The 17,126-nt window shown below is 40.1% G+C and overlaps 1 protein-coding gene across 1 annotated transcript; it reads right to left on the reverse strand.

Moving 5' to 3' along the window:
* Positions 1–5,397: 5,397 nt before the first annotated feature.
* On the reverse strand, positions 5,398–6,916 carry c1ql2 (complement component 1, q subcomponent-like 2). The gene is made up of 2 exons (XM_049006038.1): positions 6,335–6,916; positions 5,398–5,820 (listed from the first exon to the last, which is right to left on the reverse strand). The coding sequence occupies exons 1-2, from the start codon at positions 6,911–6,913 to the stop codon at positions 5,641–5,643; spliced, it is 759 nt and encodes a 252-aa protein (XP_048861995.1). The 5' UTR covers positions 6,914–6,916; the 3' UTR covers positions 5,398–5,640.
* Between the last annotated feature and the right edge of the window lie 10,210 nt (positions 6,917–17,126).

Here is a 17,126-nt window from a genome sequence, read left to right on the forward strand (position 1 = left end):
CAATGGAACTCATAAAAACCAGCCCCATTTTGTAAATAAAAATATGCCACCAAAATGATATGTGCCTTCAAAATTAAAATGTCAAACAACTATGAAAGAAGGGCTTTGCAGAACATTATAATAAATAGGTTAAAATAAAAGGTTAAAATAAATTTGCCATGTTCCATTATGTGTTTCATAGTCAATTCCTTCTTGTTGCAATTTATTATATGAGTCTATTGCTTCCATATAATAATAGGAAACATACTTAATTATCTGTATACTATATTATTTGTAATTACCCACACAAATGGAAGGAGAGCATGCAAACCAAGGGCATAAGTTTGAGTATAGATCATAGGGAAATGTCCCTGGCAATATTGTGGGAGTACCATGATGCAGGGGCAGGGGTTCAGTGCTGAATGTAAAAACCAAACAAATATCATTGATGGAACCTCCACACCTAAAATCTTGGGGTTTAAGACTAAGACATTCCTGAAGATTTCATTCAGGAGCTGCCTATCCCCAAAGAAAAGTTGGGTCATTGTGTACAGACCCCACCCCACACACACAATTAAGAGACACCAGTTTATCTGAGCAGCATCTCTTTGGATTGAGGATTATCCCCTTGCCCACACATACACATGCACACATGGAATCTCCACACACAGAAAGGGTGGGACAAATACACAGTTTCTGAGATGTCTGGCCACAATGCTATCCAAGGGCTTACCATGCCACACTTAGAGAAACAAGCAATATAAAACATATAACATATCTGTGTAAATGACCATTGAACAATATAGCAGAAAAACTATTTTAAAAATGCGTAAGTGGTTGTAGCTATCATTTATTTATAAATCTAACAAATTTTGTTCTAGGATTGAGGATATTTTTTTTTCTTTTTGACTGTCTAAAAGTATCTTTGTCTCACATATGCTTACAGATGGAACTACTAACCTCAGCCATTGACGGACTTGAAATAGAGGACAAACAAATGTGTTCATTGGTGTTGACATCAGACCCCTGATCAGTCTGAGTACGGGTTTAATTAATTGTCATACTTATATATTTAATGCCATTTTCTATTATTCCACAATATTTCAGTGCCATTAAAATCTCTGATCCTAGAGACTTGTTTTCATATGGTCATAGAACATTGGGGCTAAATTGCTATAGTGCAGTATGACTTTTGAATGTTAACGCTGCAGCACTAGCCTTTAATTGTTGGAAAACTGACGTATAGCCCGACAGCTTCAGGTCAAAGGAGGTCCTGGTGAAATGGAGGGACAGATGGTGGGTTCCTGAGTTCTGCCTCCATGGTGTTGACCGTCTCCTCGCGCCTGTCATGCAGCTGACAGCACATGGGCTGGTCAGTGACCGCTGAGCGAGCACGTTCCACCACCCAGAGGCCTGGGGCAAAGGCAAGTGACACCCACCCCATCGGGAAATAAAGAGCTTGCACGTAATGGCCATACAGTTCAGGACCTTCATAGAGGGACAGACATTTTCTTCTGCATTTATGTTCAGGATGCTTGTTATAGTGACGTTAAATGTGTTAAAGTGTAAATGAGCTAAACTTTTGATTTTCAGAAAGAAAAAGTTGCTTTTGGAGAAATATGCATCAGTACCACCATAACAGTTTACATGGCTTTAACCTTAATAATCAGTGCCCCCCACAGGTCAAAAGCAGCAGAAGTATGTTTATCTGCTTTGAATATGGTTGAGGGACATCCAGATAAGGTGGCAGAGAAAATAAAAGTGACAATAAAAGATATATTTCCAACTTGATGATAAAACTAATGAAACAATTCTCAAATGCAAACTCTAATTATTAATAGTTAATGTATGAAAGCATTAATAGGTATACGGAGAAGATCATTACTACTCATGATGCTTTTCCACTGGTATTCAGGAACCAAGCTGTACCTGAGCTGTACCGTGAAGAGAAACTAGTTCCAGCATGGTTGTAGCTCGCGTTGGTTTTCCACTGCAGAAGGTATTATTGGGTTTGGAGAGCGACAGCGACATAAAACCGAAGAGACGCTTGTTTAGTGTTCACACGATGCGCATTGTGATTTACAATATCCTAATTTTCTAGCACATCTGTGAGAATCGCTGTGTTATGCAAGCATCCAACACTAGCAGGAATAGCATTCACTTGCGTAAATTTGCATTATGAATCCATTTTGTAGTTCTATAGTACTTTTTTTAATTAGGAAGCAGGAGATTTTCATGTTCTGAGTTATCAGGAATGCATCAATACATCGAGATGTATAATACTACTAATAATGAATAAATTACAGAATATACCCTTTTTCTTTCAAATAATCCACGTGCAGAACACTGGTATCTCCATGCATTTAGACCAATCAGATGGTGCTGGTGCAACCAGCTCAGTTTGGTCACGCTTTCAGTCCTGCTAGTAAGCAGGGCCATGTCAGCATGGTTATAGCTCAGGTACGGCTCGCATACTTTACAATGGAGAACCACCCCTTTGCAGTATGGCTTGGACAAGACTCAGGTCTTGGTGGCAGTGGAAAAGAGTCAGTAGTATTGATGCAGTGTCTCAGTGGATGGCCCTGTGGTCTCACACCTCCAGGCCTGTGGGCTTTGATTCTGGTCCCCAACTTTGACAGACAGTTCAGTCCATCCCTGTCCTGGGCTACAGAAAAACTAAGAAACCCAGCATACCATTCACCTGATTCTTACTAAGCTCATTGCTGGGGATGACATTGAAGCATATCTCTCTGTATTTCAGAGGACTCAAGAGGGAATGGTGGCTTGCACCTAGTCTAGGACTGAGTCCTGGTGCCTGTCTTACAGGGGAAGCACATACTATCTACAGCTTGCTGTCCTGGCTGGCCTTCCAAGATTATGACACCTTCAAAGGCTGAGTCGCTCTCACATATCTGCGGCACTCCAGTTCCATAGAAAGACCCTAGTGATGACTGCAAATGGAGCGCCATACATCAAGTTGAAAAAACAGAGCCCCTCGACTGCTTCTTGCAGTCCCTTTCCCTGTGCCAAACGGTGGCTTGCCAGGCAGACGACCAACCCCTACCAAAAATAGGCCATGTCGGGGACTGAGCCATTGCCATGATCTTGTTCCTAAAAGACAAGACAAACTGCCAGCAACCCTGCAACAGTGACCAATGACTGCAACAATGACAAGGACCCAAGAAAGACCATTGTGAAGAGCCTTGACAGACCCAGAACCACATCTTTCTGTTGGATGAACCCATACTCCCCTTCCCCAGTGTGTGCACTGGACCCAAAGCCTATTTGGCTAGCTCTGGGATGAAAATGGTTCACATCCTCATGGTCACCCTGGCCTTACTTGATTCTAGGAGAATCATTAACCTAGCCCGACCCTCCTGCCACACAGAGGGAGGCCTCCCTTCCCTGTCCACGTGGGGTGTGATAACTATCCCTGCTGCTACAGTACACTTTGCAGACCCCCTAGGACAGTGGCTTGTCACAATTACCAGTGGCACTTCTGCTAGGGTGTGACTGGCCTGGCTTTGAGGATCCAACAGAGAGTCCCTGCAGTGAAGCCATGGAGAACCCCAACCAATATGTCATGCCAAGCCCCCAGAGCTCCTGGCTCAAGCGGAGAATGGGGAGACTGACTAGGAATGTGAAGCTCTTCCACTACTGATACCACAGACTTGGTATCACAGAGACAAACATCTAGTTAAATTTTGATATAACCAATAAAAAGGAGTGACAAATAGATGTATTCATTCACTGCTGAACTTGGCCAAGAGACAGTAGCTAGTACAGACACTCCTCTACTTACGAACTTTCAACTTATGAACTTTCAGACATACGAATGAAGAGGACAGTAAGTCCAAATCGTGTTCCTTAGGCCCCCGTTTCCTGTCTGCAACATTTAAAAAAAATGTATGCGCACCAATTCTGCCTAGTACGACTTTTGGCCGCTACTCCCGCCGCGCAGCAGCGTACTGTGCGTACTCCTAGCATCCTAGTTCTTTGTACTTACGTATACCCTTAAAATGATGTTCAATAACGACTTACAAACATCTCAAGTTACAAACGGCCATTCGGAATGTAACTCATTCATAAGTAGAGGAGCGTCTGTACTAAATGAAATTGCCCATAGCCTCTGGCTTTTATTGTCAGCTAAAATCAAGTAATTTTTTTCAAGCTTTCAAGTTTCAAAATTGAAATGGGATTGAATATCAAATGCATTAAAGAATGAAACATACTGAACTTTGACATCCTGTCCATAAAAAAGACAAGATACAAATTTACTGGGAGCCAACTCCAACTCTAAAAGACCGACATTTTGTGCTAAAAAGGTAAATATTACTAAATTCCCTCAGAGATCTGTGCAAGAGAGAGTCACCGGTCCTAAATTCCACAGGTAGAAATTCTGCTTTATTTGCCATTTGCAGGTACACTGCTATGCTTTTTTGCACTTCCCATCTTGTGCTCCTATGAGATACACAGACATATATACAGTTGAAAGTGGAGTTTTGGGTGCTAGTGCCAGGGGAGCCAATTATCCAGTATCCTGGGAGCATTTCAGGGGGTTAAGGATGGCTTAGAGGCCCAACAGAAATGTGACTATTCTGCTGAGGATATTATTCAAAGGAGAAATCTTGTGATCACAAGCACAATGGCCTCACCCACTGAACCACACACCACCCCTTATCTTTGTAATCATTTCCACATCCAATGAGACAGAAACACAGCTTTGCGTGAAATGTGGTAGCAATGAGAAATACAACCCTTACTGGACTGTCTGATGCTGCCACTTCGCAAATGTAACCTAGTGGCTGGAACATCACTTCCCATTTGCCAAGGTGAAAACTGGAAGTTTGCATAAGAAGCTGAAGTATGGTCATGTTAAGACATTATTAACTATGGGTCTACTACTTACAAAAAAGCACAATAAAGGTTGCCGTGATTCAGAACCGACTAATTGACCGACTCAATACATTCTTTAGTTTTAAAAAGAACAAAGCTTAATATGGTAATAATGGTACTTTTTCCTGAGGAAAATGTGTTTAATGTACATTTAATAAAATAAAAAGAATGATATAGTTAAATATTAAGAAAAATAAGAAAGTAATAAATTAATACATAAATAAATAAATACATCTACAATGCATGTTACCTCTATGCTTCCCTCTATATTTTTGTGTATAACTTAGCATTTGTTAAGATTTAAATGAATCACTGATTTAATACAGGCAAGCCAATAAATTAAAATATCAAAAAAATAAATAAATAAAAATAAACTCCAATAACATCATTTTATTTGAACACTTTACGGACAATAATGTAATAACGCAGACAATCTACCTGACTTATCTGTCACATTGACTACACATGAGGTATTAGGCTATACATTAAAATTATCCATCTCCTTGTTTTTACATTTGTATAATTAGTTCCTATATTTTGCATATGTTGCTTTTTCGTTTTCACACCACATTATACCAAAACAAAAATTACCACAACCAAACATATTGATTTCAAAACTATGTCTTTGCATGTACCAGTGGACAAGAAACGCATGTGATGTGTTACTGTCCCCAAAAAATTCTGTAGACAGATAATAGCCTAGATATAAATCATTTTGTTCACGAGCACATTAACTTGTAAGAGTCTGAGATGTCGGCGATATCATCAGTCAGGATACAAAATGAAGCCCGAAAACGTGCTGTACTTGTTATTGTTGCCTCCGTGAGCTTTGCCACCATCCAGTTTGATGTATATTTCGTCCCCAGAGTCCAGATGCAGGACCACGCTGTTACTAGCGTAATCATAGTTTTGATCAGCGTCCTGGGCAATGGCGCTAGCACGGACCTGTGAAATCAAACTCAGTTTTTAAAAAAATGCATGATAGGGTTACATTTTAAATTATAAAATCGGCAAGACGCGAATGATAAATATTTTAAAGTAATCTGGAGCCTTGCATATGATAACCGATGAAAAATGACTGCAGTTTCGAGGTGCTGACCAAATATTCAAATGAGCAGTTTCCTATAGTGACATATTTTCCGCTAAATGCCTTTCATAGAAATGTTTCAGAAAGAGAATATGTTCAATGGAATTAACCCAGCTTTTAAAATGTTAGTAGGCTTATCTTAATCTTTTTCATTCATAACCTGAACTTAAAAAGTTCTTAAAGTACAAAGGAAATTAAAGTTAATGTAGGCAATATTCCACATGTCTTAGTTTGGATGGTGCAAATTATTATTATTATTATTATTATTATTATTATTATTATTACTACTACTACTACTACTACTACTACTACTACTAGAGTTACGCATCCAGTCGCGATACACTTTTGGCAAGATTGAGCATGAACAGTTACCTGTCCGTTTTTGCAAAGGTCTGCCCACATGCTGGTCCCATCGCCTCCTCTCATTAAAACGTGGTATGTGAAGAAATAAATCCCAGGCACCTGGCAAGAGAACTTTCCGGTGGACGAGTCGTAATGGTTTCCCAGGTTTGTTACTACATCGTCGAATTTGAGAACTTCATAACCTTCGTGAGGGTTCTTCAGACCGACATAAAAAGCTATTTTTGTTCCGAACACTGTTGCACTAACGTCCCCCGTTTCCGTCTTCGCTGTCCCCGAAGTTAGACCTGTAAACCCTGGCTTCCCCGATTCGCCTCTCTCTCCCGGTGGTCCTTTTGGACCGGGCGGACCCTGCTCGCCAGGTGGACCCCGAGGTCCCGGTTTCCCCGGTCGCCCTGGTTCACCTCTAGTTCCCTGAACGTAGGTTGGCGGGATGACACTCAGATCCTGCATCACCTCCATGGCAGTAGAGCTGGATTTAGGGTTGTATGGATCGCAGATCATTCGACAGGTTCCCATCATCTCATAATGAGCCGAAGTCTTTGAAGTTTCGAACAGGAGTAGTAATACTATAATGATAGCCAACACCATGACGATACCTGCAGCTGCAGCGAATGGCTTCCTCTGGACGAACCGAGGAGAAAGCGCTAGAAAGTCTGCTTTGCTTTGGGAAGTAATGGTGGAATGTTCAGTGCATCAAAATTCCAGTAGAAAGAAAGTGGATGAACGTAATGTATTGTGTTTTTCTCCCAAAAATGGAATTATTTTCAATGTAAACCCCTTCTGCCTTGTGCTGTTTAAGATGCGCTACAAACGCCACATTTCAAAGAGAGAGAGAGAGAGAGAGAGAGAGAGAGAGAGAGAGAGATGGGGAGAGAGAGAGAAAGAGAGAGAGAGAGAGAGAGAGAGAGAGAGAGACGTAAAATAATCTTGACATGACATACTGTAGCAGCGAAAGATGGTGATGCTGAGGCAAAAAAGAAGCGCTAAGGGATCGTATCCAGGTGAAAAGATAAAAGACACGCTCACGTAATAAGACCAGAGTAAAAATTGTTGCAAATTAAGTTTGTTTAAATAGACCTAATAATAATTAATCTTTAATTTATAAAGTGATGGGATTTGGCTTTTCATGTCACGTCTGCCCAAAACAGGAAGTTTATTTCTTGTTTCTTATTCTAAAGAAATAACTGTTGTGTAAAATTAAATTTCAACCAATTTTCAGTTAACAAATTGAAAAATATCAGAAGGTAAAACTACATACCTGACCATTATATGTTATATAAATCCAATATATGGCATTAAATTGATCTGGATCTAGATTATTGTTTTATTGAATTGTATTTCTGATTTCTCTAATTCTAATCACATATTGCCCCATACTATCTCAGCATGAATTTCTAATTTCATAATTATATATTTATTTTCCAAATGTTTCTTTACATGATTGATGTTACTCATATTCCACGATAAAAAAAAATGGATCTTAGTAATGAAAATCACTTTAAACTATACTGAGAAAATCATAGCAGGGAGGGATGAGACTATATGACGTAAAATAAGGACTCATTTAAATTTATGATCACATAAATCGGGTCGCAGGCGTCACGTGCCGTCTCAATGAAGGAACGTATTTTTGCTCTTCTAACTAAAATAATTTGTCATGTGAAGAAGATTTTTTGAAATTATACCTCAGATGTGTGCATTTCTGCCCAAGGAAGGGGAAATTTAATCAGTAGCAGAAATTAATAACTGAAAATGTCCTGTCTTCAATTATTTTGCAGAAAGTGCTGTGCTAAGGACTGACAAGATGTAGAAGAGGGTTTTATTTAAAATGAAATCAGACTAAAGCTGATTGACTCAATTAATTTCGAACAGAAAGTTATACTGAAAATAAGACCATAGAAGCACATACACCAGCTGAGTATCGTGTGCCTGCCTGGCACCCCCATCTCCTCCCTGACATGAGCGTAATGAGCCATGCCTGTTGCTCGCTATGCAGTCATTAGACTTGTACCTCCTCAGGCCCAGTTCAGTCATTGTCGTTACCCATGTTGCTGCCTGTGTGATCCCTGCTTCTTTGCTCCAATACCACCTTGTATTTGGTCCATGTCTTCCTCTGCCGTTAGTTCCCTGTTACACCCTGCATGGTCCTGTTTTGTTTGCCTTAATAAAACCCCCTCATACTGTACCTGCTCCAAGGCTGCACCTGCGTTGTTCCTCTCTCCATGACACTGACATAGCAAAGGATAACACAGAGGCGGACACAGGGACGGACTATGGGTTGTGTGGGCCCCTAGGCAAAACGTTCACGAGGCCCCCCCCCCCACCACCACCAGCACCACCTCCAGCACCACCACTACAACCACCACAATTCAAGGGCCCTTGGCAGCCAAACGCCCTCCCTATAGGGTCAGGGGCCCTTGTAGGCAGAGGATCAAAGAATGTAGGCCCTCTAAAATAGACAAACGAAAATACATTGTTGATAAGCGTTGCAAATTGTTTTGGGCTAGGGGCCCCACGGGCCCCCTGCACCCCAAGGGCCCCTGCGCAGCGGCCCCGCTGGCCCGGTCCGTAATCCGTCCCTGGGCGGAGATATGAATGACTGAATGGAATTGGTGAAATGGCTGGTTCTAGCGATGAAGATGTTGAGCCTTGTCGCAATCGAATACTACAGCCAGACCCAAATCTGAGAAAGTACGGTGAATATCACCTTCCAGAAATGGGCAAATGTTACCTTATTCATTCAACATTCCATGCAGAAGTAGGTCTTGTCAGCAATCAGCAGATTGTCACCTCAGGACTGTGACATTAAGGACGAAGTCTCTGTTTTTTTTTGACAGCAGAGTGGCTGAAGCCATCGTGGTTCTGAGTGACTCTGCTGGTGCCGCCGCGAAGGACACTATCTGCCCAGAGGACATGACTGGGCCAGACACTTTGAAATAATTCCTGATCTGTTTCAGTCGGCAAAAACATCTTTCTATTCTAATAACCTCAGAGCCTTGTGAGAGAGTATTCACAAAAATCAGGAGACTTTTTGAGGAGAAACTGTCTTAGCCCAAGCAGTTGAACAGATCATATTTCTTAAACTTGATAATTCTTCAAACTCACATGCATATTCCCTACAAATCATAACTGATAATGAAAAAATGAAAACCTTTCAATAAACAAACATAACTGTCGACACCTCATCCTAACAACACTCTATCAATGACTCTCAACACCACTACTTTAGTCAATATGGCACAATGGGATCCCCGTTTCTTGAGGAAGGAGTGCAAGACTTCCACCCCCATCCTCACCACATTCTGCAGGGGCACTGTAGAGAGTGCTCTGAGCAGCTGCATTACTGTCTGCCTTGGGTATGGAAAGTCCAGGAACACAAGTCCCTGCAGTCGATAGTGCATGGAACAGGACAAAAATCACTGGGAATTCCCTCCCCTGCATCCAGGACACATTCTTCAATCACTGCACCCATAAAGCCTCCAGCAGTGTGGAGAACCAGCCCCACCCCCACACTCACACCCTTCCCATGGACTATCTATCCTGCTCCCCTCTGGCAGAAGGTACACGACCATCCAAAGCATTTCTGCCAGGTTCAGCAGCAGCTTCTTCCCCAAGGTAGTGATACCAAATACAGTGCTGCCCATCTCATCCCCTATCCATTGCTGAAATACTCCCCCCAACTGGCATTGGTCACATTAACTTATAAAGCCTTATGTTTCTCATCAATAAAGCCTGCCTGAATATACAGTATATTCAATTTCTAAGCAAAGAATTACATAAGACCCAACAGAATGTCATGTTATGAAATCAATGTTTGAATATTTAGTTAAAAACACTACAGTCATTCTGTTTCTCCAAAACAGTGTTCCAGTGGTGTCACGCTGAATCTTTTAGGCAGATCGTCTTGAAAAATTGTGCTTTATTAAGCAGCATTCGGCCACCAGGTGTCACTGTGATGTGACGTTTCATGGCTTGGAAAGAATTATTTTTCTGATCTCCTAAAAGCCCCTTTGTTTGCTTACTTCTCTCCAGGCAGACAAGGGCATTCAGGCATAGTTTTACAGTTTTACAGTCTTTTCTAAAATTAGGATTCCAATGAACATTACAGAAAAACAACATATATAATACCTCAGTGTCTTGCTCTAGGAAACACTGCTGCACAGGAATGATTGAATCTGTTTTTTTTCTGAAGCAACTATATTCCTCTGAATGTGAACACTAAAGTTCTCACAATAGATCTCTTTGGGTGACATTCTAATGAAGTGTCAGATAGGGCTTCCAAGCACATGTGCAGAAAGCAACAAAAATTTGAGACAAATCTCATTTGTTAATTTCTTGTGTTCTTATGCATATAGGCAGTCACAAAGAACTGCCAGGTATGATTTTGACATAGATTAAGCATTTTAAAAATGTAAGGCAACAAACTATGGAGAATTTCAGAGGTAAGTACAGACGCTCCTCTACTTGCGAACGAGATACGTTCGTAACTTGAAATGTTCGTAAGTCATTATTCAACATCATTTTAAAGGTATATGCAAGTACAAAGAACTACTAGGCGGAATTGGTGAGCAGAAAAAAATAATGATGTTGCGGAAAGAAAACGGCAGCCCAATGTACACAATTTGGACTTACAGTCGTCTTCGATTGTATGTCTGAAAGTTCGTAAGTTGAAAGTTCATAAGTAGAGGAGCGTCTGTATATGGTTCACAGTGGTCTTCAAATCCAAATGCATCCCCACAGAAGCAACAACAAACATAGGTCCAAAATAGCCTGAATCTGTCACCAATCAAGTTCAAGATTAAAAAAATATAAAAATTATAAAAAAAAGTGCCATGTACTCTGCAAACTCCAATAATGCCCAATGAGCAGGTGATTGTCTGCAGATGTGTTCATGGGGTCACATCCTAAAATGGACGTTTCCAGAAGACTAATACTCTTGGTTACTCCCTGGTGCCTTCTGGCTCCCTCAACAGTGCCCTGACAAAGATATGACAGAAAGTAATTTAGCCAGGTTTGCAGTCTTGTCGTTGTGATACCCGGTTCATACGCTCCTCGTGTGTGCCACGCCCCTGATTACCCACGTGTGATTCCCTGATCGTCTCCATCTGTGTTCACTTATTTTGATTGGTCTTGTCTTATTTAAGTCCTGGTCTTACCTGTTTGCCTTGTCCGTCATTGTGGATTCGTTGTCGATCCCTGTCCGATGCTCCCTAACCCTCGTTTCCTTAATAAAACCCCGTTATTCCCCGTACCTGGCTTCCCTTGCCTGTTTTCTGGCACGATCGCCGCCACCTGTATTCCCTGATCGTGACAGTCATAACCTGGCCTGATTATTTTTCTGAGATCCAGGCATGCTCCAAAAGGTAATCGAGCTACAACCCATTCTGTTTTAAATTAGGCATGATTCCCTTTGCAAGTTTTCTGTGAAGGAATAGGTAGTGATTTACAGGAGCCCGTGGGTTCAGTAGATTGTATGAGGTCACCTACATGGAAACAGTACATGGGGGGAACGGGTGAGCAGATTTCAGTGGCCTGTTGCTAGACTAATATTAATCAGCAAGGACAGAGCTGTGAGCTGATGGTAACCTTTTTGATAGATGTAATATTTCTCTACAGTTACTAAAGACCTCTCTGTGCTTCAATATTCATATTTACCTTTGCTGAAATCAATGATGAAAAGAAAGCTGAAAACGTTTCCATTGTCACTGTGCAAATTTTTTATATAAATACATCAAGTGTAACCGCATCTTATGTAATGGAAAATGTTAGTAATAGCGCAAATGAGTCATTAATAGAATGTACATATAAACATAAAAAATAACAACAACAACAACAACAAATTAATTTTTGTATAGCACATTATCACAACATTACATCGTCTCAAAGCGCTTTACAGCATCCGCACCCAAAGCCCCCAGTGAGTAACTCAAAGGCAAGGAAAAACTCCCAAGAAGGAAGAAACCTTGGGAGGGATCAGACTCAAAGGGGGAGCCCATCCTCCAGGGGCCAGCAGGGATAGTCAAATAGGAGAGATGGTTAAGTGCCAGAGATGGTTAAGTGCAAAGTCACACTGTCCCAAGCATAAGATCTGAGAAATAACTGTAGAGCAGGGAGGATGACAAGCCAGTGCCGAGTCTTCTTCCAATCGCCAGGCAACTAGAGGTAAGGTCATACATGGAAGATGACACAGGCAGAACGGCCTTATGTTAAGAATAACATAAGATTCTGCAAACACATAGCAGTGGAATGTGCAACGAATTAATGTGTATGTTCAGAGTTACATATCACGAGTGAAAATTATGATGAGAAGATTCAAGAAAAAACACATTTATTGGTTTTTTCATTTCCAGTTGATCCATCCAGGAATTCTAGCAATTGCAGAGACTGGAAGTGTTGACATATCAAGAATATAAATAATATAAAGGTGCAGCACACTTTCTAGTTTTCATGGTGTTATCAGTTGTGTGGAATTACAGAGAGAATGATTTGAGTAAAAGACAATCCTTGAGCTGAAATATTGGATCTGGCAGATCAATGTAGCTCAAAATGTCCAACTTATGTAACACAACTAATGGTTGTGCAAAAGGATAATGGTGACTGACACCTCTTTTATGGAAAGGTTACTTCTGGTGCCACCATGGCTTGTCACGATGATAACAACAAATGAAGAGAAAAAGTCTTTGCTATATCCATCTGGTATTAACTCGACATGGTACCTTATGCAAAGGTTCAGATTTGTGATGATTTATAGAGCGAGAGAACACCAGATGTATTTATCTGACAAAGATAATGGCTACTTTGCAGCCCTTAAGACTGCCTCAAACAAGGAGTAATTAATAAGAGTTTAAATTTAATTAAACACCTTCCAAACTATGAAGATTTATTCGTTCATTTTTTGTAAAACTTTCCCCAACCAGGATTGCAAATAGATTAGGGGACAAGAGGACGGAACAGGAACAGGTTTTATAAAACAATGGAGAGGAAGACAATACAAGCATTTTGGCTGTTGTACAGGTGGAATAAAAAAGGAAACAAAGTGGTCATTAGGTCCAGGGAAGGGTATGGGATCTGCACGTGTGTCTTAGAGCTAAACAAAACAAAATTACACTTTTAATTATTATTAAATAGAATGGTTGTCTGAATAGGCTAGATCATAGATATAATAGGTCAAGCACAATCTGATTCTTTACAACAATTGTTTGATCTAAGGAAACAACTTTATCATGAAAGAATAACAAATATTATGACTCATCATACGTCCATATACGATTATGCTTGTTATTATATAATGTTTGTTATTAATGTATAATAAAGATGTTAAGGTATGTTAGGATGTTACGATATACTTAAATGAATGTTCTATGAATGCATTATGAATGCATTGTAAAGGTATACTGGATGTTCTACGAATGCATTCTAAAGGCATTATGTAGGTACAATTAATGTAACTATTGTAACAATGCAAATATAACAAAAAAGATATAGCCGGATTTACAGCCAGCTTTATTATATTCCTAGAAGTACATACAATATTATACACAAAAGACATGTTTTATTTCCATCTTAAAATGCACATACAAACATACATATGCATTCAAATACTCACATAATGCACAGCTCAGATCTGCAGAATATATTAAAGTGAAAGCACACAGTGAAAACACTCAATAATTGGTTTTTATTACCTTTCCCCAATCCCAGTGTTAAATTAGAAAAAAAAAATCCTTGCCCAGCGGATGGAACAATGAACTTCAATGAATTGAAGGTATTGACAAGGTTGTCACTCTAACACAGGCCCCTTGGCAGATGTTTTTCCCACTAACTGGCAACAGCAGCTGTTGACTATGTTTATAGACATATATGTATTTAATGATAAATTGAATTTTAAGGGGAAAAATTATATATTTTACTCATGACACTGTCTAGGATATGCAACTGGAAGGTGGATGGATGGTATAATAATATATATTAAAATATATAGGTACAGACGCTCCTTTACTTACAAACGGTCAACTTACGAACTTTCAGACATACGAACGAAGAGGACTGTAAGTCCAAATTGTGTTCCTTGGGCTCCCGTTTCCTGTCCGCAACATAATTTCCCACCTAGTACGACTTCTGGCCACTACTCCCACAGCGCAGCAGCATAGCGTGCGAACTCTCAGCATTGTAGTTCTTTGTACTTGCGTTTGCCCTTAAAATGATGTTGAATAACGACTTACGAACATTTCAAGTTACGAATGGCCGTACAGAATGTAACTCATTCATAAATACAGTAGAGAAGCACCCGTATTTTATCTATTGCTATGAATGGAAGTTTGAACCTGAATGTAAAATTTCCTATTTATCAGAAATAGTATGTCTAAAGGGGTGGAATTAGAAAAACAGCAATTTGACAATAATTTTCTAGCTTTAAAAACATAAGCTTCAGGTTCACTTGTCTGAGCTGCAACCACTACCACACCATTTTCTTTCATTTCATTACTATTGTTGGTGATCAAAAAGCGGTACTCAGTGACCTGCACCAATCCTAATCCCCCCCCCCCCACACACACACACACACACAAGGTTTATACTGATCTCATATTTAGGTAAATCACCTTTTTCTGTTTGCCCATCAATAAAAGAAAGGAAAAAAGTGAAAGCAGTACCAGTGCAGCTGCTTGCCTGGAGGATTTAACCTTCCACAAGCAGCAAAGGCAGAATGATGAGAAGGAGCTGACAGCCTGTGACCTTCGGTTTTACTGCTTCTTTTGTTTTTCATTTATACTTTATAGTTGGAACATTACGTGCCTTGTTTCCACAGACTGACAGAACATACCAACAGAGAAAAGTACGCCTTTCAAAAATAAAAATGGAGAGTGATTGTTGAAGACAAAACAACTGCTTGTCGAGAATGCTTCACAATGCAAACAGGAAAGCTGTACATTTTGGTGCCAGATTTCAGACAAAACATAAAAAAAACTTTACATGAAAATGACTAGCCAGTTGGGTTTTTTTTCTAAGAACTTCACAAATTTTGTTGTAGCGGGTGGATTAGCTGAAGGCATTTCAAGAAATTTCGACACATACTGGTATTTGCCCAGGTTCTGAAAACCTATGAGCGTCCATTTGATTCCACAGTAATGCAGTATAATACCAAGAATAGCTATATTTCCTTAATTTGCATAATAATTAATTGAAAGTAAAGTATCAGAGTGCCTGTCACAGAAATGGGCGGCATAATGAGCAGTGAGTACTGCTGCTGCCTTACATCTCCACGGCTTTTGTCCACAGCGGCATACAAGCGAGGCACTTGGCATGATATAAGCTTACAACTACCAAGGAGCCAACTGGTTCTTGGTAAATTGTTACAAATTTAGCGTGATCGTCTGTTAACAAAAGGAGCACTTGGGAAAATTTGGCTACATCCCCCTAAAGTAATGGGCCTGGGGCTGGATGCCCCCCCCCCATGCATCAGAGGAAGAGCTATACAACTCCATTCAAACACATCACAAACATAAGAGAAATATTTAATAGAAAAGACAAAGTGCATTACTAAGAGTCACACAATTTTTCTCTAGGTACTATGGCAGTTCAAATCCTTTATCTAACATATCAAATAAATGTATAATAACTACAAACCGGGGGAATCTGGGAGCCAGGGGCAGGAGTGAGGGAAGAAATCATAGGCTCCCAGACAAGAGCTGAGCCTGGGGCACAAACCCCCCAGACTGATTTTCCAGGGGTACATTCACATAAACAGCTTCTTTGTGTTTGTTTTGACCCAGTTCCTGTTAAACATGGAAATTAAATCTTATTATAACGTTCTGTTCAGTGTGGAAACCAGAGTGCATCTCACACAAGCCAACCCTGAAAATAAATGTGGGATGAAGCTGCAGGGTTACACAGTTATGAGGTACAGAAATCATTTACCAACTGAAGCACCTGCAACAAATTCTAATAGGAGGGAAAGTTAGTTAGAGGTCCTAAAATATCATTAACTTAATTGGGTTATTCTGGGTTGGCACAGCACCCCTGCTGTGCACTAACCTTTGTGCTCCATACCTTTGCATTTTATCTAAATGCTGTCTATTAACTGTTTGACATTAGGATTTTTATAAAAACCTAGGAATCAATTAATGAAACCACAGAGGATAACTGACATTCACAATAATTTATAATGGCCTTTGATTAATTGAACTAGAACATGTTACATGTTATTAGATTTCGCGTTTTACCGACAATTTTCATTTCATTTGTCTGTGTTTGATTTGTCCCGCGTTTTCCGGATCACAAAAATCATACGAACACATGTCTATTTTTTACCATTAAAACCGTGGACATTGCAACACGACGGCACGTGCAAACAGACACAGACACACATCTGCAACGATATAAACAGTGGTAAAATTCCACGCAGTAAAAGCATTTTTTGTAGTGGCTGTCATGGTGAAGAGTGATTTCTTGAGAGAGGTGTTGTGTGCACGTGTACTGTACTGTACTTGCTGAAAAGTTTTTGTTCGTTTTAACATTTGTTTAGTGTAATCCTCGTAATAATCCCCGTTGATTCAAAATGTATCGATAATATGATTACATATCCCCCCCCGTAACAGTAACAAAATAGATTAGTGTTCCCCCCCGTAACAGTAACAAAATAGATTAGTGTTGTTTTATTGTATTGCGAATACGTAACCTAGTCTCATGCATTCAGTCACTCCCCAAGCCTGGTGATAAACCCATTCGGGACGTGAGTGATACAAGCTGTAGAAATAGGGACATGACATATTTGTGGCATGTAATGCACAAGAGACACGCGTGT

Source organism: Brienomyrus brachyistius, chromosome 1 (assembly GCF_023856365.1).
Source record: "Brienomyrus brachyistius isolate T26 chromosome 1, BBRACH_0.4, whole genome shotgun sequence".
Lineage (NCBI taxonomy): Eukaryota > Metazoa > Chordata > Actinopteri > Osteoglossiformes > Mormyridae > Brienomyrus > Brienomyrus brachyistius.